The sequence below is a fragment of the Cuculus canorus genome, chromosome 14, assembly GCF_017976375.1.
Source record: "Cuculus canorus isolate bCucCan1 chromosome 14, bCucCan1.pri, whole genome shotgun sequence".
Lineage (NCBI taxonomy): Eukaryota > Metazoa > Chordata > Aves > Cuculiformes > Cuculidae > Cuculus > Cuculus canorus.
The window spans coordinates 7,423,221-7,445,379 of record NC_071414.1 but is presented as its reverse complement, the minus strand read 5'-3'; the positions used below and the strand labels follow the sequence as shown (position 1 = coordinate 7,445,379).

General features: G+C 40.4%; 2 protein-coding genes across 5 annotated transcripts; one reads left to right on the top strand and one right to left on the bottom strand.

Moving 5' to 3' along the window:
- Nucleotides 1-194: 194 nt before the first annotated feature.
- NUDCD2 (NudC domain containing 2) lies at nucleotides 195-5,588 on the bottom strand. The gene is made up of 4 exons (XM_009565050.2): nucleotides 5,364-5,588; nucleotides 3,143-3,191; nucleotides 1,692-1,843; nucleotides 195-803 (listed from the first exon to the last, which is right to left on the bottom strand). The coding sequence occupies exons 1-4, from the start codon at nucleotides 5,571-5,573 to the stop codon at nucleotides 720-722; spliced, it is 495 nt and encodes a 164-aa protein (XP_009563345.2). The 5' UTR covers nucleotides 5,574-5,588; the 3' UTR covers nucleotides 195-719.
- Nucleotides 5,589-5,869: 281 nt separating this feature from the next.
- HMMR (hyaluronan mediated motility receptor) lies at nucleotides 5,870-20,983 on the top strand. 4 transcript variants are annotated; one of them, XM_054080055.1, is made up of 18 exons: nucleotides 5,870-6,067; nucleotides 7,140-7,238; nucleotides 7,447-7,523; nucleotides 8,335-8,415; nucleotides 8,854-9,042; nucleotides 9,346-9,432; nucleotides 9,929-10,029; nucleotides 11,235-11,309; nucleotides 12,293-12,468; nucleotides 13,098-13,246; nucleotides 13,548-13,762; nucleotides 14,360-14,476; nucleotides 15,292-15,450; nucleotides 16,895-17,035; nucleotides 17,143-17,242; nucleotides 17,465-17,641; nucleotides 18,168-18,330; nucleotides 19,075-20,983. In XM_054080055.1, the coding sequence occupies exons 1-18, from the start codon at nucleotides 5,890-5,892 to the stop codon at nucleotides 19,092-19,094; spliced, it is 2,304 nt and encodes a 767-aa protein (XP_053936030.1). In that variant the 5' UTR covers nucleotides 5,870-5,889; the 3' UTR covers nucleotides 19,095-20,983. The 4 variants fall into 4 exon arrangements, with proteins under 4 accessions (XP_053936030.1, XP_053936029.1, XP_053936031.1 ...); XM_054080054.1 differs by having other exon boundaries at nucleotides 12,290-12,468; nucleotides 19,075-20,934; XM_054080056.1 differs by having other exon boundaries at nucleotides 6,025-6,124; nucleotides 12,290-12,468; nucleotides 19,075-20,934.
- The last annotated feature ends 1,176 nt before the right edge of the window (nucleotides 20,984-22,159 follow it).

Genomic DNA, 22,159 nt, shown 5'->3' with positions numbered 1-22,159 from the left:
TGCAAGGTACATGGCCTTTTTATGCCTTTGAAGTCATGCTATTATCTTAATTTCAAAATTTGTAAATATTTATAGTGAGGCTATATTACATTAAGACATAAAATCATTTATACCTGTATTTTAATGTGACCTCTTTAGTTTTCCAGTATCACTTGGCTAGTAGCAAATAGTGCTGTATTTGACGGCACAATGGACTGTAAAATGGTATTTCAGGCAAGATTTTTTTTTTATTTAAAACATTATTTTGGAATGAAATAAATGAGCTCCCAGAGGGCTGCTACAGAGGCAAAGTGTAACTGTAGCCATTCCAATACCCTTCCCCTTTCAAGTTAAGAAAAAGTATTAAATATTTTGCTTCCAAGGTCTCTTCTTCAAAGGTGAATATGATATTCTTGCATAAAGACATGGTATATTCATAACTGACTAGATTACTATGGTGTTTCTGGGGAAAAAAACAACAACAAACAACTGCTTAAAGATGTTAGTTTTTTTGTGTACACATTTCTCTATAGTTTGTCCCTTGATATTAGAAAGTTATTGCGGCTTATAAATGAGCTGGCGTTTACGCTACTGGAAGAAATCTTTCTTTTCATTCAAGTAATTACTTGGCAATAATCAGCAGAAGAGATAGCTGAAGAGATCAGTGAAGTCTTCACCAGATACATGATTCCAGTCTGTAAGGGTAATGTGTAATTCCTCTCAAGGACCAAAGCAACAGTTTACTTTTCAAGACTAGAAAAGTCCGGTCCTCCTTTGCTGTAATTTCCAGAAATTTCTGCTCCGCTGAAGTCAAATCCAGGATTCTGATGGAGATAAGATCAAGTTTATCAGATTCTTGTTAAAAATGCTTATTAAGAAACAAACAAACAAGAAACATAAAGCCCAGAAGTATTTCTGTCAATATTCCAACAATCAAACAAGGACATATTATTAATAACTTGTTCTTTGTCCTGGCACTGAAATTCTTGGTAAATATATCAACAAATAAACCTTTAATTGTCATAGTTTGCTTGCCTACTGCTGAAATAATTGTCATGCTGTACTCGGTTTGGCAAGCAGTTAGATCTCCCAATAAAGAAATACTAAGGGAAGTTGGAAAAAAATATCTAGCTTCTGATGTCCTTTAAAATTATTACTTGGAGATCTAAGTACCTGCCACACTGGCTAAGAAGTTCAGCTGTTAAATCATAAGTTGTAATTGTACAGTCCTGCAGACACGCCTAGCAATAGTTGTATATTATAAGTGTAGCAAATGAACGTAAGCAATCCTAGTAAAAACGCAAGGAAAAATATTTTCCAGCTAACTATACTACACAATTTGAGGTTAAAAACAAACATGTTCTATAGAGGTTGTTATTAGAAGTTTGTTGTAACTATGGTTATGCCTTAATTAAGACTAATAATAGAAACTGAGTGTAGCCTAAATTAAGTGAAGAGTTGTTGTATTGTGTAACGGAGCCTAAACAGTAACACCCCCCCAATGAACTTCTCAGCAAACTTTCAGACAGACTACAGCCAGAACAGCCTCTTGGAAAGTAGACTGACAAAGACTGGTAAGCTTTCCATAAACACGGAACTACAGTTTATGTTCCCGAGGCACTGTACAGCAAAACAATTTTGCTCAGCTTTCATAGGCATAACCTCTGTGTGCAAACACAAAATACAATGAGCAATTACAGTCTTAAACTTGCCTCCCTCTGGAATCGCTCCAGTGTCAGTTTCCTTTGCATCTGGTCCTGTACCCAAGGATCAGCAGTGTATTCATTTTCTAACAGAGATGTCCAGCAATTTCCAGCATCTCTATTTGTCTTCATTAGGACAATTCTAATCAGCTTCCTGTCTTCTGTTGAATGAAAACCAACACACAAATCAACTGTTAAACTCAGTCCTACGTTGCAGGGTTTTTTGTAGTTTTTTTTAGTTCGAAATTTGCAAGCACAGAACTTTTTTGTGAAAAACTTTAAATTTCTAATGGTATTGTCAGCAGGGTTATTGAAAAACTAAATAAACATTAACAAGAAACAGAAACGTTGAAGCAAAGACAGGCTATATAGTTCCCTCTCCCTTCCTGGCTGATAAAATGCTGAAGACGTTTCAAGGAATTAAAACACAGGTCAAAAGTACTTCTATTGCAAATGTAAACTAATCTTTCATAGAGTTTCACAACAGAGAAAAGATCTCATCTATTAATATATACACCACAGTCAAGGCAATAATGAAGGATTTGAGGTAAGGCTTTAAAGAGAGTTATGACCGATAGATTCAGAAGTAAGTTTTAGGAACATATGGAGGTATAATCAGTTATTTGAATACAGATAGTGTGCCCAGAGAAAACATATTGGAAGTACATTTCAAAGTTAACATGTAGAATGTTTAGCTTCACTTCACTGAATAAAAACATCAAGTGTATTTGGGAGATTATTCCCATACTGGAAAAGGGGAGACTTCACAATGTTTGTTTACACTTTTAGTTTTCATGTTTAAGTTACTAAATTATTAAGCAATATTTAGAATATTGAAAGGAAAATATTGAAAGGAAAACAAAGTCTATCAGAGCAAAACATTTAATGAGAGGTACACTCCACAAATATAATTGCCAAACCCATTGTGAATATTTTACAGTATTTATGATGTAATGATCAGAGAAGTTTTTTTTAGCCTGTTATCTCCAGGGACCTTAATTTGATTTTTAGATTGCATTTTGATTCTCTTGGATTGTAGGTTTTGTCACCCATCCGAAAAATACGATGCATATAATGTTATCTATCCCAAAACATAATGCATTCTTATGAAGGAGAAAAAACAAGAAAAGTAACAGTTGTGGAGAGGCGCAGAGCACATAAATGTACTGTAATTATTCTGGATGTATTGACAGCTTGCAAAAAAACTTCTTGCTATATGGAAGCATCCATACTCCACTGACTACTAGTTTGCAAGATACAGCATTCTTCCACTAACCTTAATCTCTAGCGCCTTTGTACTACTTCGGTTCCTTTGTCTGGCAACAATTATCTTTTTTTATGAAGCCATGTACAGGGAAGAATGTTATTTTTCCCATTCAAAAAAAAGAGTGTAAACTTCTGCAGCATGTTTTGAGAAGTTCTAGTGCCCTTATAGTGTCACAGCAGTTGTAGGTTATTACCTAAGGTCCATGTTCCTTCATCAGTTATTGTAGAGTCAAAAAGTTTACCCTGCAAAAGACATGCACAGTATTACAAACCAGGAAAACCTGTTCAGTGTCCACTTCATATTGAGTTGTGCAAGTTCACTCGTAACTTACCTTCTTGTTTTCTACTGAAAATGAGCAAGATGATCCGGCCTTAGAAGCAGGGACTTGCATACAGAGTACCAAAAAGCTATTTTTAGTTACACAACAAAACATTTAAGCATTTCGTTCAATAACAATGCCTGTCATTGATTCAGTATCTCAAGTCACTGGAAGGGCCTGTGTTTGTCAGCAATTTTATGCCATTTTTAACAGACTTGCCATGAAAAGACCAGTGTTTCTGCCAAGGGTGAGGAATAGCCCTGGTGCAACACATGTACATGATGCTGGAAAGAACTATTTGTTACCAAAGGCAGAAGAAATATGCTTTTGATTTTTTTTTTTTTTTTTTTTCTGGTTTAAGCTATAAGCAGAGCTATGTGTGCACTTAAACATTGCCCAAATCACTACAACAGAGTGCAAATCAAAGCAAATTTGTTGCCTTTATTTTTCCTGTAATCTTTAAAAGATAGGCAGTTTGATTAAACAGTGCCTAATAAACTTAACTTTTTATCTGGAGCAGCTCCCACACGAGGACAGGCTGAGAGAGTTGGGCTTGTTCAGCCTAGGGAAGAAAAGGCTCTGAGGAGACCTTATAGGGACCTTCCAGTACCTGAAGGGGCTACAAGAAAGCTGGGGATGGGCTACTTATCAGGGAGCGCAGGCACAGAATCATAAAGCAGTTTGGCTTGGAGAGGACCTTAAAGATCATCTAGTTCCTAACCTAGTAGGCCTAGTACATCAGGCTGCCCAAGGCAGGACAAGGGGTAATGGTTTACAGCTGAAAAAGGAAAGATACAGATTAGAAATATAGATTACAAGGACCTGGGGGCCTTGGTTGACAGCTGACTGAACAGGAGCCAGCAATGTGCCCAGGTGGCCAAATAGGCCCATGGCACCTTGGCTTGGATCAGAAATGGGGTCACCAGCAGGTCCAGGGAAGTTATTCTCCCTCTGTACTCGGCACTGGTGAGACCGCACCTTGAATACTGTGTTCAGTTCTGACCCCTCACCACAAGAAGGATGTTGAGGCTCTGGAGCGTGTCCAGAGAAGAGCAACGAAGCTGGTGAGGGGCTGGAGAACAAGCCTTACGAGGAGCGGCTGAGGGAGCTGGGGTTGTTTAGCCTGGAGAAGAGGAGGCTGAGGGGAGACCTTATTGCTCTCTACAACTACCTGAAAGGAGGTTGTGGAGAGGAGGGAGCTGGGCACTCCCCCCAAGTGACAGGGGACAGGACAAGGGGGAACGACCTCAAGCTCTGCCAGGGGAGGTCCAGGCTGAACATCAGGAAAAAAAATTTCATGGAAGGGGTCACTGGGCACAGGGAGGGGGTGGAGTCACCTTCCCTGGAGGTGTTTAAGGGACGGGTGGAAGAGGTGCTAAGTAGCATTGTTTAGGGATTGTTGGGAATGGTTGGACTTGATGATCCAGTGGGTCCTTTCCAACCTGGTGATTCTATAAATCTATGAAATTGAGAAACTCATGAGGTGCAAAAAGGCCAAGTGCAAGGTCCGACACCTGGGTTGGGGCAATCCCCATTTTCAGTACACAATGGGGGATGATGTGATTGAGAGCAGCCTTGCAGAGAAAGACTTGGGGGATGCTGGTTGATGAGAAGCTCCACATGAGCCAGCAATGTGCGCTCGCAGCCCAGAAGGTCAACCGTGTCCTGGGCTGCATCGAAAGCAGCGTGGCCAGCAGGGCAAGGGAGGGGATTCTGCCTCTCTGTTCTTCTCTGGTGAGACCTCATCTGGAATACTGTGTCCAGTTCTGGAATCCTCAAGAAGATATGGAGCTGTTGTAACAGATCCAGAGAAGGTCTATAAAGATGATGGGAGGGTTGGAGCACCTTTCCTATGAGGACAGGCTGAGAGAGTTGGGCCTGTTCAGGCTGGAGAAGAGAAGGCTCAGAGGAGATCTTATAGCGACCTTCCAGTACCTGAAGGGCTACAGGAAAGCTGGAGAGGGACTGTTCACAAGGACTTATAGTGATAGGACTGGGGGCAATGGGTATGAACTGGAGAGGAGCAGATTTAGACTGGACAAAAGGAGGAATTTCTTCACGATGAGAGTGGTGAGACACACGCCCCTCCCCGTACCTGCAGCACGTCCCGGCCCCGCACGGACAGCGCGATGCGTCGGCTCTGCAGGCTGCAGCTCACGTCCTTAGCGCGGGTACCCGGCGGCACCTGCACCTCGATGAACACCTCTTCCAGGGTCTGGTACCAGCGGCCCCAGGGCGTCACGCAGGGCACCAGCCCGCTGCGCTCCTCGAACGGCGCCGACATCGGCCGCGCCGCCCCGCGCATGCGCAGCGCGCAGGGATGGGCCGGACCGCGCAAAGGGGGCGGGCACTGAGCCGGGGCGGGGCGAGGCCATTGGCTGAGCCTGCCCCGCACGGGACAAAGTGATTGGCTGAGCCAGGACGGGACGAGACCATTGGCTGAGACAGCTCAGGACCAAACGATTAAGTGAGCCGGGACGAGGCGAGGCAATTCGCTGAGCCGGCACAGGACGATACCATACACTGAGTCGCTCGGGTCGATGTCATTGGCTGAGCCGGGATGGAGAGACACCATTGGCTGAGCCGGGATGGAGAGTCACCATTGGCTGAGCCGGTCCCTCATGGGACAAGGCCATTGGCTGGACCGGCCCCGCACGGTGCTATTGGCTGGCTCGGCCCCGCTCGGGCGCTTATTGGCCGGTCCGGGGTGGCGGTGCCTGTTGGTCCTTTTGAACGCGCCCCGCGCCCCATATGCCGCCATGGCCGCCGCTCCGCGCTGCCGCCTCCCCCGCGGCTCCGGTACGCGTCGGGCGGCATTGACCGGGCGGGAAGCCAGTGTCGGGTCGCGTTGCGGTAGTACGTGATAGGGGGTGAGGCGGGGACAACACGCGGCCCGTTCTCCGCCGGCTAACGCGGTGCGGAGCGGGGGCAGCCGGGCCCCAGCAGGATCGGCTGGGAAAGAGAGGCTCTGGCGGCAGCTGAGCGGCTGTGCTGCGGCCGCCTGCCCGGCGGGGCGGAGGGAGAGTTGGGTAGCGCTTACTGGGCTTCAGACCGGCTGCTTGGAGGGGCCCTAAACGCGCTGCCGCGGGGCCCGACGAGGGATTTTTTCGCCATGAGAGTGGTGAGGCCGTGACAGAGGGTGCCCAGAGAGGCTGTGGCTGCACCATCCCTGGAGGGGTTCAAGGCCGGGTCGGATGCGCCTTGGGCAGCCTGAGCCAGTGGGGTGTCTCCCCCCGTGGCAGGGGGTTGGAACTGGATGGGCTTTAGGGTCCTTTCCAACCCAAAATATTCCATGATATTTGTATGAAGGATTTGTAGCCATCCTGTTCTGTCTGCTGTTTCCCCTAAAGCTGCTGAATTTTTTGAAGAGACTTTTATTATTTTTACAGAATACTGTTTTTCAGTTCTTGGGAAGTAAACTTCAGAATTGATGTCTAAGTAGTCTCTTCTGAACTGGATGATAATGCTTATAAAAAGATGAAAACTTAGTTTTGATCCTTTAACGCTTTCTACTGGCTTTTTCATTACTTAGCAGTAAGATCCTTTAACTATTTGGGTTTTTTTCCTTTATGGAAGTTAGTGAACTGCTCTTGCTAGTAACATGCTTGTTAATATTGAAGGTGTAAATGGCTGTTTCTAATTCTGCTAGTGGTGTTATAAATCAACTCTTTCCCTGCTGTATGTGCCTCTTTTTTTTTTACATATTTGTGGGGAGAATAAGGAGAACTGAGATTACTGTTCTTGGTGGTTTGTTTTTTTTTTTTTTTTTTAAGTAGATTTAACTTAGATGTGTTACCAGCCTCAAGTCATACAAACTGAGAAGCTTTTAATGTACTTCAATAACTCTTGGTTCTGAAAATCACGTTTCTAGTATGTCCGCCTCTGCAAGGATTGGATGGCATGAAATCTTCAGATGCACCAAAAAGTTCTCTGTCTTCTGAAACATGTCCGTGGGTTAGGAAACAGAACAGTAAGTAATCCCAAAAGTTGCAAAGAAGTGATCTAGAACTAACTGATTACATAAAGAGAACAGGTGGTGTTGGGTTGTAAAGTAGACAGCTTAATGAACAGTTGGCATTTTTCCAATAAGTCAATTAACTTTGTCTAATTAAGTTATATTTTTCTCTCTGTGTGCATGCACACCTTCTTCCTTCATTATTTTCTGCATTCTTCTGCAGATGAGACAAATCTGAACAGTGAGAAGAGTGCCCCTACCCCTGTAACTGGAAGGAGGCTTGCATCTGTCAGATCAACAGTAAGATTCTTCTGTGGTGTCTGTAGCACTGCTAATCCTTGCTGTGACTAGTGAAATCATGTAGCTCTTTTATAGTATGACAATATGATTGTAACTTTTGTACTAGGACCACTTGAGTAAACTAGGACACACATTATTGTGTTCATATTCCTTAGTAACTAAGAAGGAAAAGAGAAATTGTAGTGCCTGTGGGGATTGTGTGATGATTACTTGGGGCTACAGACTGGCTTGCTGTCTTTGGTGGTATTGTTGGGACTTTTTACTTCTTGCTCACAATGTAATTATGGTACGGCTGCCTCTTTTTAAGAGGATCATGTTTCTGGTTTTGCTTTTTTGTGGTGGACAGGGCACAGCAGAAACATCTTGGTAAAAAACTAAAGAGAGGATGATGGTGTCTATATACGTTCACAGTGCAGTATATAAGGATGGAAGTTTGAAGAGGTACTGGCTAAAAAGTAGAAAAAAAGCCTTGACTTAAGTATCTAGTGTATTAATACTCCTGATGTAGGATGAATTTTTGCAAACAAACCTGTGGTTAAGAGATGGAATTGGCTTCTCTGGAGTCCAGGGGATGCTAATATTTTAAACTTGCCTTATCTCCTTGCTGTAGTAGTGGTTATGAGCAAGTGTAATCGTAAGACCCACACAAACCTGATAGTTCTCTGTCCTCTGTGTGTGGGAGAGACAGGTTTGTGTGTGTTTAATAGTATTGCCTATATGAAGGGATCCACTGTTATATTTAACTGTGTTATTAAATTATGATACAGGTAGAGATCTGTTTAAGTATTTCTAACACATCTGTTTTCAAAAGCCAGCTCATGGAACTCCAAAGCATAAGAAAGATCTTATCCTATTGAAAGAGAAAAAGAAGCAGAAGGCACTGGAGAAGGAGGTATGAATACTTTGAGTGCAGTCCTGTAATGCTTCTCATGTCCATAAAAAAAAAAAGATAAGCTTTACTTAGTTGCTTTGGACCCACAGGTAATATGTATGTAGGGTTCCTTGTTAGTGAACCATTGGCAGGAATTCACCAAGTGAGTGGCTGGAACCTCAGACTGCAGCTTTTAAGGGTTTTTTTGTTAATTTAATTCCCTCATTAAAGTGTGGAAGGCTTAAGGTTTTGCTTCCCCTGATGGAGGGGAGCTGTTGCTCTGTGTTCCTAGCTCTGGTGTCCAGCAGTTCTGTCCTTTCTATTTGCATATATGCGTATTCTGAATGGAGTTTAATTCAGTTGGCATAGTTAGCCTCTCCAAGAAAACTACAGGCATAAACTAATGACGTTTTTGAAGAGTAAATGTGGGAAATAATGAAAATACCTCTTTTGTTTTAGATCCGTGCATTAGTGAGAGAGCGTGGAGAGCAGGATAAAAAATTTCGGGCTCTGGATGAGGATTTTGCCAAGACTGAAGCAAAACTGAATGCAGCAGTTAAGGAGAAAACATCACTTTTGGCAAATATTGCATGCCTAAAAAAACAGCTTCTGGAGCTAACAAGAACCAATGAAGTACTCAAGTCAAAGGTATTCACCCAAATACTTGCTTTGCTTTTACTGTTAAGCTCCCTGGGTAAGAGGAAACGTCTGGTGCTGGTCAGCAATTGTTTTCACATTGCCATGCCCCTTTGCTGGCACAGGGACAGAGCTTGTCTGGTTTGCAGTCTTGTGTGCCTTTGTCTGAAGACAGAGTGGGATGTGCTATCACCCATCTCAAGGGCAGGTAGAGCTTAGTGTTGTGGGTGGGAGGGTGATGCTTCTGAAGGACTGTGTGATAATAATTCACATGAAGGAGTTCTGCTTATTGGTTTTATATTTGTTTCTAATAAGCTGTCTGAAGATGGTGTGCAGAAGAAAATGAGCAGCCTATGCATGGAGTTAATGAAGCTCAGAAACCAGAGGGATGCTAAGGAGAAGGTATGATCACTTGAACCATACAGGATGATAATTCTGGCTGTTCAGGAACAGTCGATGAAGGGTTCACAACAGAAATGCAAGTCATGCTTTGCTCCTGTCCTTAACTTGGCACCTTCTATTTTCTGTAGAGTGGAAACGGACATAGAAAGATGAAACTAAGATTCATTTTGCTGTTGATTGGCAGAGGAAATATGAGGTCAAGTAAAAAAGCCTAGAAATACCTCTGTTATAATATCCATATCTTGGTCAGAATATTTCAAAACCAGTCCAAGGTGTAGTTTGAAGCTCTTACGTGTTTGTAGGTTTTGGGTGGTAGTGATTGTTTTAGTGGATGGTTGGATTCTTTAGGGAGGGATACTTTGACTTACTTCTGGCATAGTAGCAAGAGCTATCATTAAACTGCAGTTAAAAATTTATTTCAGTTTACCACTGTGTATTAGACAACGGAAGTTTTTATAAATCTGATTTTGGTGTCAATATTTGTCTTTGTTTTAAGGCTGTACTTGCAAAGCAGGAAGACATGGAAATGAAGCTGCAGGAAGTGCAAAAGAATCTAGAGCATTCGGAAGGCAAAGTAACACAGTTAAAAGAAAAACTGTAAGTAGTCAGGAAGACAATTGGCTTAGATGATATTATATTAAATAGTTCTAAATACACACTTATACTTTACAGTAATCACATATCTCAGGGAAAATGAAAGCTGTCTCTCTACTGAGAAGGGGGAAAAAAAGTATTGGTGTTTGACCTGGAATAGCTTTGATGTATTTAAGTTGAGGAAGTGCTGTTTTCCTGTAAAATGAACATGGGAAATATTGTTCCTTGAGTGTATTCAGCCTTTTTCCAAAAGTCAAACCTTATCTCAGACTTCTGTCTTCCATTGTGGTATGGGTGGGTTTTTTCTTGTCTATGAGATGGGGAGGGAAGGTGAGTACCTTGAGAAAACAGTGGTTGTTTTTCTGGTAGCAAGGCATTCTTGTAGATGAGGCACCTCAGTATCTGGCCCTTCAGGCTATTAAGTTAAGAACAAGCAAGAATACAAAAGCATTGGACAGGGAGCTGAGATTCCAATTAAGTAGCCAGGCATTTGACACAGATTTGATGAACATGTGTGTTCTCCAGCTAAGTGTAGCGGAGAGCAGCTGTGGTGCCTTCAGAGTTGTGTTGTAGTAGCCACATTTTCTGAAGCAGGGCAACTGGAAAATGTCTTGGCTGAAGCAGCTCATTGTAGAAACAGAGCTCCAAATATGTGTTTTCTGCCCAAATCACATTACTCGCTGCACCAAGGAACAGTGCTCTAAGATATAGGCTGCTTCTCAGGATAATGATCTAAGAAGCATGAACTTAAAATATATCTTTTGCCACAGTTCAGCATAATGGGTATTGCAGTATCCTCCTTACGTATTTTGCATTTAATTAACATCCAAGTCTTCAATTATGTGCAGAATTTTGATGCTTACACATGAGTTAAAATACACAGAGGTAATGATGCAGGCAGATTCACGGAGGGAGGCAATGAATTTGTCTACCTAATACAGCTGTTCGAGCATACTTGTTTGTGACACCATGTGGCTCAGCTTCTTTACCGCAAATGAGACAAGTATATTGAACAAATAAGAAAAGAGGGTAGAATCATCTTTAGAGCCACTAAGTTGGGCAGCTGAACTGTAATAGAGAAGTAGGTTTTATTACTAAGTAGTGATTTGATGTTTTTTTTTAATCTGCTTGCTTGTTTGTAAACAAACAGCTTAAAAGTAGGTCTGAACTATTTTAACATTTCCATTGTGATAACTTGCTGGTTTTAGGTCTGCTACGGAGAGAGAGAAAGCTGAAGACAAGTCTGACCCTGAAAAACTCCTTGAATATATCACAGAGCTCAGGTAACAACACATTGGTTTTGAAATGGACTGGCTGAAGTGAAACTAAGCTTTTGTTTATGATAGCTGAAGTAGAACCGTGGCAACAATTCTGTTTAACAGTGGTAAAATACAGGGGAGAAAGAAATCGGATTTTTTTTTCTCTCATAAAATGGTAAGTAATGGTAGGGTATTTTTTTATCTTCCTGAATGTCTGTGCTCTTCTGTGCTAAGCAATACTGTGGAGGAATTAAATATTTAGGGTATTGAAATTGTAGTTTTAGCCTGGATTATTAGTACATAAATGAGTTAAATCTATTTCCTATAAGGTATTCACAGTACTGACTTTTAGCCCTTACTTCTAAAACCACGTACAGTAGGAAAGAAAAAGCCTCAGTCTTGGCTATCAGTGAATTTTGCAGTACTCCAGTTTGCATTGAAGACTTGTAATGAATTAGGTACATGTGAGCATTGGTCTAACTGTAAAATTTAGTAATCTGGTGCTTCGTAACTGATGGAAACGCTATCCACTTCTCTTAGTAATGTGTCCCTAATTCAGAACACGGCTATAATACACAAGTATTCAAATGTAACTTGTTTGCTGTTCTCCGCTGTCAATTTACGCATTATGAGGTGGCTCATTGACTGGCCATGTATCTTAGCATTCTGCCTCTTCTTGTAAAGTCTAGTTCATGCCAAAGCTCAGCTTCAAAAAGGAACTTGATGTAGCAGTCATCTGTAAATCAATTTTAGTGACTATTTCTGTTTAATTAAATCTTAATATCTTCTATATGGGATGGTATTAGTTTGTTTTAGAACAAAATATGAATGTTAAGATTAAGTACTTTGTATTAACATACTATAAGATGTGCTAACTTGCCTGGGAAAGCAGGTGAAGCATGTGTTCTTGTTGGAAATCAACTGTTTTAAGCATTTCTCTGGTATAAAATAGAAGCTTACGAACAACACTTAGTGATAACAAATATCTCACTTCTTTCTTACAGCAGAGTTGCAGAAACAGTTGAGAAATACAAACTAGATATTGCTGAGATGGAGGACACAATGATAAAGAAAGACCAAGATATAGGGGTCCTGAGGGATACCCTTAAAACAAAGGAGGAAGAAACATCTAAACTGATAAATGAACTAAATGAAAGGTGTCAATCGCTTGAACAAGAAAAAGGTAATTGTTAGTGCCTATCGGCAGTTTAAGTGTATGGGATCACTGTGTCTTTAAGCATCTCAAAGAGGTTTGTACTAAACTGTCAGTTTAGGCTGGTTTGATCTGAAAGCTGAATAAAAACTACTTGTTCCTTACTCCTCATTAAGAAACAGTATGATATTGTCTCAATGAGCTGTTAGCAGCTTCTGCACAAGGTCATTGAGGTATCGAGACTATCCAGGGTATCTTTCTTCAGTTACCTTCTCCCTCTTCCTGAAATCAGCAACCTGGCAATCTGAGGCTGATAGTTTCTGTGTACGAGTTGGCTTCTGTGTGCTAATATTATGTGGAAGAAGCTTTGGGGAAATCATTTAGTTTTTTTCCAGAAGCTATACCACTGTTCTGATGAAGGCTTGATCCAAATATTCCTGCTGTTAAAGTTATTTTTAGAATGGTGCACTTTCAGTCCATTGGAGGAGTTTGCAGATGGCTTTAAGATGTGGTTTTGGTTTGGGCTTGCTTGGTTTTTCTTTTTACCCTTGCATAGCTCACTTTAAAGCTAGAATAGAAGTATTATAAAGAATACCTGTTGTATTTCTTTGAAGACAGAGAAGGGCATTTTGAATTACATGGACCATGTCTCTATGCAGAGAAACAGCTGTCTGAGAGCAGAGGAAAATTCCTGAGTATGAATGCAGAAATAGAAGACCTGAAAAAGATGAACAGTTCAGAAAAAGAAGAACGTCAGAAACTACTTCAGAAACATGAGGAGATGGTCTCTCAGCTGCAGCAAGAGAAGGCAAGTATGGACTTCAAATTGGTCTAAAAATAGACCAATGACTGGCATTGAAGGTTTTGATTTTGGGTATGTATCAGATGGTTTTATTTCTAGTGGTCTAATGTGCGCGATGTACATGTGGGTGCTGGCCAGCACGAACTGTATGTGGTCCAGCAGCTCATAAGAATCATAGCTGGTATGATGGATTCTTCCTGTAGGTCTGACTTCATCCTTGTGCTTTAGAGTGTGATCACTGCAAATAAGCTTTCAATGTCTGGAAAAGTACTGGTGGTTTTAACATCTGTGCTACTCTGGTGTGCAGGAGTCATCTGCATCAATGCACCAGAAATTACTTGCGGTACAAGAGGAAGTAACAAGTGAGAGACATCTTCTTGAAGAAGAACTTAATGATACAATGCAAGAGCTGAATAAATTACATGCTAAGGAGAAGACGGCTGAAAAGATAGTGAAGCAGTTGGAGAAGCAAATAAAATCTCAAGCTCTTGAACTTGCACAGATGGAAGTCAAGCTCAAAGGGTTTGTGAAATGAACTTGCTCATTCTAAAGCTTTGGAAGGCAATGAGTAGTAAAAACAAAGCTTCTGGGCCTAATTTAGGTTTTAAAGAGACCTGAACAGATCTACACTTATTGTTGGCTGGTTGTTGGTTATTGGTAGTGATTGGATCTAATCCAGCTAAGTGACTTGAATCAGTTTTATGTTTTCTTAAATTGAAACTGTTTAATTAGTGCACTGAGACTTGCTTGAAATGCCTGTACTGTGGCAATATGACATGGCTGTGAAGGATGAGCTGTGTGCTTGTATTGGATGTTTCTGCCGTGGGAAGGGCAATGACTAGTCAAGATTTTCAAGCAAGTGGTTTCTTCCTTGAACATAGTAGGAATTTACTCTTAGATGTTCAATCTATTCTGTAGCTGTATTGGAAAGTAAGGGGAGGGGAAATGCTTAGTTAAATCTGGTATGAGGATTGTGTTCTAATACTTGAAACTGTGCCAGAGAAGTTACTGGTTTGTCATAGTGAACTTACTGCTGCCACTGCAAGTCTTCTGTAACTGGTAACAGCATTTGATAATGTGTTCAGAGATATTTTATCTTAGGTTTAATTTTCGTTTTAGGAAGAACGCTGAGTTGGAGCAAATGAATGAAAAGCACAGCAATGCTCTTTTGCATGTCGAGGAGGAGCACAGCAATACACTGCGTAAACTTGGACAGACTGTTGCTGAGCTTGCAAGGTACTGCAGTTTTTTTCAAATCTGGGACAGGGATTATCTCCAGGATTACAAGGAAAAACGCTTTTTACTCATGTGCCTTGGTATTGAACACTGTGTATGAGCATTGGTACAGTATTTGAGCAGAAGCTCTTGTGATGGAGTACTTGATATGGCGTTAAGCAATTGATATGTTTCACTACTAATGAAGTGTAATAATGTACTCAGCATCTAGTGCAGGAAAAGGAATGGGTTTTTTTTCTTCCAAAGAGTAACTAATTAGTATACTGCAGTACTCTTTAGTCTCAATGAGAGTAGTGATGATGTTCTTTGCACTGAAGTCTCTTGCAAAAAGACTTCGTTTAGGCCCAAAACTTGTACTGAACCAAGGTTCTTTTCCTACAGTTGTTCCAGATGTTTCTTTACTTAATAATTGGATAGTATAACAACTTAGGAAGTTATCCTATTGCTAAGTATGTGAAGCACGCAGGAAGGATCAAGTGGAATATTTGCTAATGCGAGCTGCAGATAGCAGGCCTTTTGGTGGTTAAAATAAGCTTTAGCTACATGAAACACAAAAGACCTACTGTATCTACCATAACGTGGTAATAACGGTATTGCAGACTTTGTAGAGTTACTCCTTATGGCTTTATGAAATGGTTGTGGTTTTTTTTTTTCACTCGGGATCTATCAGGGCCAGAGCAATATCATAGCTCCAGATTATGATGTGTTTTATACTTGATAGCAAGAGCTTGTACTGCTCTTTGTAAGGCCTGAACACATTAATCTTTATTTTCTCTCAAGTAACAAGATTTTTCTCATTTGTGTTTTAATGCCAGCTACAAGAAGAAAACAGATGAAGAAATATGTAGTCTTAAACTGGAGAATACCTCTCTCCAAGAAGAAGTTGCCAACCTTAAAAAAAGAGGCCAGGATAATCTGCAGCTGCTTCAAGAGGCAGAATGCTCCAAAAACAAAGCGAAAGAAGAATATGCAAGGTACTAGACAAACTTTACTTTGAGCCGAAGAATGCCAGCTAAAGCTTGCCTTCTTAACTAAAACTTAGCATGGTGCTCTACAAAAACTATCAGTATTTGCTGTAAGCTTAAGTTTTGTTCTTTTCCCAATGCACAGGATTGTATATATAGACAGACAAAACTTAGGAGGTTTCTATGCATTAGGAAACTCTGTTGGACCAGTTGCTTTTGGTACCTTTTGTGTGGAACATGTAGGAAAAGGAAAAAACTTTGCTGAATTATGTTGGAATACTGTCTTCATCAGAAGTATCGGTTACAGTGACCGTTCCACAAATCAGATCCATGGAGGTGGGCGGACAAATAGTTTATGCAGAGCTCACTCTTTGCCACTCTGAATAATGTCACCTCTAATTCTGCTCACAAGCAGATGCCAATTAACCCTCCATAACTTAGAACGCTGCAGTGCGGTAGACAAAGGTCATATCTCTACCTGATATGAAGCACCACACTGCTTCATATCAGCTGATAAGTAGTAACATATGAGAACTTATCTTGGACCCCTAGCCGAGGATGTGTTTTGGTGGTTTATGGCAGCTTAAAGGTCGATGTTCTTCAGCGCTTGTTTTAATGTAGTTCCTAGCTAGCTTCTGAAGTGGAAGCTGAGCTTTTTTTTTAACTATTGTATATGGATAAATTACTTGCTTAGCCACAATGAAAGTGCCTATTTGGCTAAAATTAAATGGGCATATTTTACTTCACCAGCTCTTTGTTCTATAAAATGCCTCTGTGAAGTTCTGTAGTGCTTCTGCTGTCTTGATTATCTACAACCAGTACATTAAGGTTGTCCAAAGGACAATTACAGCTTAACTCACCTTACTTTAATACCTGTGCTACTTAAGGTGTTGCCCTTTCTTTCCTCACTACCTGCTTGGTGTTGCCACCTGACAGCATTAGAGCTGTTAAAAGGAAAGCAGCTCAAGAGTGATTTCCAGTTAGATTCGCTGGTTAAGTGTGGCAGGGGAGGGATTCTTAGCCTGCACCTAGGGGATATAACAAACAGCTGAGGTTGGAGAAGGATGGCAATGCATTAAGTTCTTGAAACTTTGAGTATATCCACAGTGAACAGTCTTGACTCATTTCTGCTTAGGCAAAGTCTGCATGCAAAGTCTAAGTAATAAAGCATCTTCCACTAATAGTTGCTGGCATTAAGCACTTGAAAGTAAGAAACGTGGTTTGTTCTAAATTGAAAAGCACTGCTTGCTTCCTCCTAGGAGAAGTTAAAAATGACGTACATCTTCATCTTGGTGTTGATGTTATTTTTATTGTGTACTACTGCTGTGCAAGTCTTTATTTCAGTTCTTCTAGTAACAGCTTTTCCATCACAGTTAATTGTGTGTTAAGATTTACAGCAGTTTAAAAATAAATAAATGAAAGGTTCATGAAGGATGGATGATAATTTTCTCAGGATGCTTTTGGAAATCCAGACTAAGCTTGCACTGAAAGAAGCAGAAATGGAGAGAACAAGGGGGTCTTGCCTTGAACAAATAACTAAACTGGAAGAGCAAACTGAAGATCTGAAAAGGAAACTTGAAATGGAAAGATCAAGGTGATTTTTCTCAAACTAAATCTGCATATTACAGCTCAAAGTAGTACTGTGAGGAAGTGCTGAGAGGTAACAAAGAACATAATGAAACTCCATTTCTTGCTTCTTAGGAAAACAGTATGTGAAGATGAGACTTGTAGCTTAAAAGAAGAGATAAAGACCTGGCGTAGTCTTTATGAAGATTTACACAACAAAGCTAAGCCTTTTCAGGTGTGTTGTGAACTAGATGTTTGTTGTAATCTCTTCACCTAATACTTGTGCTGCTGACTCGAATTCTACTCTTAATAAGTAAGCATGCTGTTTCCTGTTCTAAGGCAAGTATCCTGCAGTGGCTCCTAAGTTACTGTCCCTTGAGCCAGTTCTTACTATTTCCAAACCAGTTAAAAGTATATTTAATGGAAAGATTTCTAAAAGATACAATATGTATTACAGCAACAACTAGATGCATTTGAAGCAGAGAAGAACGCACTTCTAAATGAGCATGGTGCAGCCCAAGAAGAGTTGAACAAATTAAGTGAAGCTTATGCTAAACTACTTGGTCACCAGAACCAGAAGCAAAAAATCAAACATGTTATGAAGTTGAAGGAAGAAAATACTCACTTGAAGCAGGTTTGTGAATCAAGCTATACCTCTCTAAATCATTCGTTTTGTTAATTGCTTTGCTGCTCTATATACTTATACTAATCCTGCAAACTATTTGCTTTTTCTAGTTCTTGAACTCCTTTCAAGAGGTAAATGCAAACAAACCACAGGCCTCCAGAAAAATCAAGAGTGTTTGTTTTATTTTCAGTTTGAACATATGACGAACAGAGGGATCACCAGTGCCAATAACTTACTTTGCTTTTAGCTTGCTTGTTTTCTTCATCTTTTATGCAGGTTCTGGACTCAGTAAAGTGTCTGCTGTACAGAGGACCTGAAAGTTTCAGGCTGCTGTAATGATTAGTGGTGTTATACAAACATACTATGGTGCTGTTTTCTCTGCACCTGCCTGTTTGTTTTAGGATTGTTGTTAAACATAACCAGTAATTGTGCATGTCTATTTTTTAGCACTATTAGGAAGGGCTTCTACATTAAATAGTCAAGCAGACTCTTTCCCTGTTCTTAACCTCATATCCATATATTATTTTTTCTTCAGGATGTTTCAAAACTGCGTGCATTGCTAGCAAAAGAAAAGCAAACCAGCAGAGACCTTCAGGAGCAGCTAAACGAAATTCAGGGCATTAGACGCTTTGATCCTTCTAAAGCTTTCCAGCATAACAGCAAGGAAAATATTGCTCCAAAAACTCCTCTTAAAGAAGGTAAACTTCGATATTGATGAAACCATGTCTTTCTACCTCTGAATTTAAACCCAGCTACACAAGTCTTGCTTAGCCTGCTGCATTTGGGGAAGGAAGGAGAGGGGCATCTGCTCTGTGTTTTCCAGCACATGTTGGAAGGCTGCATGGATGGGTCACTTCCACTGTACTGTTAGCTATTGTGCTTTCCAGCCTAGTTTTGTGTAGCCTGATGGAAGCAGGAAGTATGTCAGCTTACACAACTGAGTGTGTTTGAGAGGGTGGAAGAGGAGGGAGTGGGTTGCAGAGAACCAGCTGGTTTGCATATCTGACAGGATGTGAACTTGGCTTTAATACTAGCTATGGCCAACAAATTCCTTTCTGTCATAAAGCTTATTCTTCACAGCTATTTAGGTGGTAGGCCTTGTCGCCTGCACTGGTGGTGGAGGGAGAAGTGGCTCAGCCAGAGCTTTAAGCCCTGGTTCGTTAGCTGCAGAATACCTTCAGATGAATATGTAGTGGAGGGAAAACTGGCAAGAACACAGAGGTGCACAAAGGGAAGCAGAGTAGAAGAGAGTGCATGAGGGTGTAGATCTTAACCAGACCTCAGTTGTACAGTATGTTCCAGGGTCTGAAGTTCTGGCTTGCCTGTTATGTGGAGTTGAGTCCCTTCCTCGACTCCACGTAATTACTTGAAGACAAATAATTACTTGAAATGGTGGGCACAATACTGAGAAACCCAAACTTAGTAATGTTTTTCCATTGCAGGTAATAAAAACAGAATTTAATCTATACTTGGTATTAAAAAAAAATCGCAATAACTCAAGAGTTTAATGTACTCTAGAAGGCTTCAAAAGACTGCTTGTTCATAGTGGACTTCGATGCTTTCTACAAAACCAATTAATAGGAGTACCAGAGAAATGGTCTGAAATCATATTTTTGGAAAAACGGCACTTGATTATACCCTTGCTGAGAAGGCACAGTTAACTGCGTTCCAGACTCTTGGTAACATATTTATGTTGTCATACTAGGAGAAGTATTTCTTGTTTTACTGGGTGGAGTTACTTTTATGCTGAAGCTATTTAGTTTGTTTTGAACAGGGCTTAAGTTCAGAAGAGGTCACTAAGCACTGGACAATAAGGATGACAAATAAAAGCTGTTTTTATCCCATGCTTTTTGTGTTTATATTATGTTGACTTTTATTTTCATTTTTGCTGTTTGGTTTAATACTAGTGTATTATTAATTATGTATTAATAATCCATTAGTGTTTTCAATACTAATGTTGGTGGTTTTAATACTCATAGCAAGAAAGCTGCCTAGGAGACCGTTTTTTCCCCTCTGAGGCCTACATAATAGAGTATCGATGTCAATAAAACTGGACTGTACAGTTACTTTCAATGTTCATAGTAGGATCTGTATTTGGGACATGCTAGTTTCAGTCCTGGGGCTTGATACTGCAGATGTTAACCTTCAGGAGAGGATTATCAGTTTAACCTCAAATTGACTGTTTTTAACTCAATGTTGGCATAATCTGGCTAAGATTAGTGTCTTGAGAGAAATGTCTCTTTTATGAATGCTGTGCTCAGTGGACTCTTAAATTGTCATATCTTTGCTGCCAGCTTTTTGAACTGATCAATGCTATATGAAGGGGAATAACAGTCTAACTTGTCTTAATTGGGTGTGAAGCTACCTACTGTATGTGTTCATTGTACAGTGTTGGATTTCGGCAAGGTGAAAGCAGCAGTTTAACTGCATCTAAAATAAAGAATTTTCTAGCACAATAAGAATTTAAAATGAAATATGCTTTTTATCCCTGGTTTATGAATGAAATAAACAATATCAAATTACATGGTGTAATAGATATGAAGTTCTGTATTCTAGTCTTAAATCTCTATGACAATGCCTAATGTCAGTCTTGCCTCACAGATCACGTATGCTCCAATATTACAGAAATTGTTTAAGATGACCAGTGGTATTTAAAGCCTACAGTTCCCTTTGTTTCTGGTGTGCTGTGGATGTCTCTTAAAAAAAAAAATAGAAGGTAAATATCAGAACTTAACTATGGAGCTCTGTTTTGTGGGTCCTACAGAGACAGCGTACGCAAATACCAGCATGTGGAATGTAGTACCCCTTAGAAAGGTGGAGAACTGATACCTTCTAGAAAATGAGATGCCTAAAATCCATTTTGAGTCTGATGAAAGCAATGGTTACGCCTTGTCTGTTCATGTCTTCTTTGTGTATTTGCTGCATTAGGTGAAATTCGGAAGACCAAGGGTGAGTATCAACTTCAGATATGTGAATTAATAACTTGGTGTTCAATTTAGCAGTTAACCTAAAGCGCTGAGAGGCGTATCTTACTAAGGAAGTTGCTGCAAGAATTCAACACTGGAATTGTATTTTCTTGTGGAGAAAAAAATAAAGCTATTTTATCTGAAATATATATGTGGGGTGAAAGGAAGTTGTAGAGGAAGTGTGCATTAATCTGACTCACTTGCAAATGCGTTGCTCCTATGAATCCTGAAACCAAACTCCATGCAGTGAGCAGCAGCGGCAAAAAAAATGGGGTAGGAGTGGTGAAAAGCTGTTAACAGTTGAAAATGGAGGCCGTATCTCCCTACAGCTATTATAGTAGTGTTGCTGTGATACGATGGCATCTTTGATGTACGGTTGCTAACAGTTGTACGCTTGTGCTTTTTTGATTTTATGGGGATATTAAAGGTGAAATTGCTATTTATAACTTCGTATGTTAATGTGATGAAGAGCTGTTGTGCTCAAACAAAGAAAGACTTCATTAGTTCATTGTGTTTTGTTAGTGCTTTTTTCTTCGACTTGTACATGAGCTTTTCATGTCAAGAGAGATTAGGCCAAGTCAATCTTAACACAAGGTTCAACAAAACCCAAGCGTGGTGATGGAGACACTGAGTTAAGGTATGTTTTAATCTGTAAGTCAGTTTTGGTGTTTAACATGTCCTGCAGTAAGTTAGCAGGACTTAGGCAAAGGGTGGAAATATACAAAGGGAAGCAAAACACTGTAGACACAATAAGATTGTGCTTCTATGATGGCTTTATGCTTTTGTCATACAGCCTTCACTTCTGTAGTCTAATACATAGCTTTCCCAGTGTCATTTTATATCTTCTTCAGAGGAGCAAGAGCATGCTTCCATTAACAAAATGAACAGGGAACTCCTGCAAATGATTACACTAGCCTTAGAGAAGTGTCAGCTGTTATTTTAGCTTTCAAGTACAGATAAATAATGCAGAGCAGACTCAGGTCAGAAGTAAAGGCTAACGGGATTGCTTTATGTGAACTTCAATCTAACTTGATTTTCCAGTTTTGTGCACAAGAAATACATATTAAAAACTGGAACCTTGGTACTGGTAGCTCAACTTACTTAAGTGTTCACTGCAGGAATAAGTTACTTTTACCTTGTGGAATATACCCTTTTTTGTAGTGGGAAAATGTAAATTATCAAGGAAACATTTCTTTGCTTGCCCATCACTGTAATGTAGCAAGAGCTGGGCTGTACTCAGTTTTAAAGGGAAATGAAGAGCTGGTACCATCCTGAACTGGGCTGACCTAATTAGAGCCCCCCCTCCTGTTAGCTGTTGAAAGGAAAACTGCTGAAGACTCTGTGTGAGTGCTTTGAATGTATTTTACCCACAATGGCTACACTTGCTCATGCTGCTTGTTACGAAGTGAAAATTTAGTTTCATACTGAGCTGCTTAAATGGTACCACTGGGAATAACCCAAAAGCTTAACAGGATTGAAAGCCCCACGTGATATGGGGCTTGGATTAGCATTTTGGTTTCAAAGGTCAACTGAGCTATTGCTTCTCCCAGTCCATGTGCTC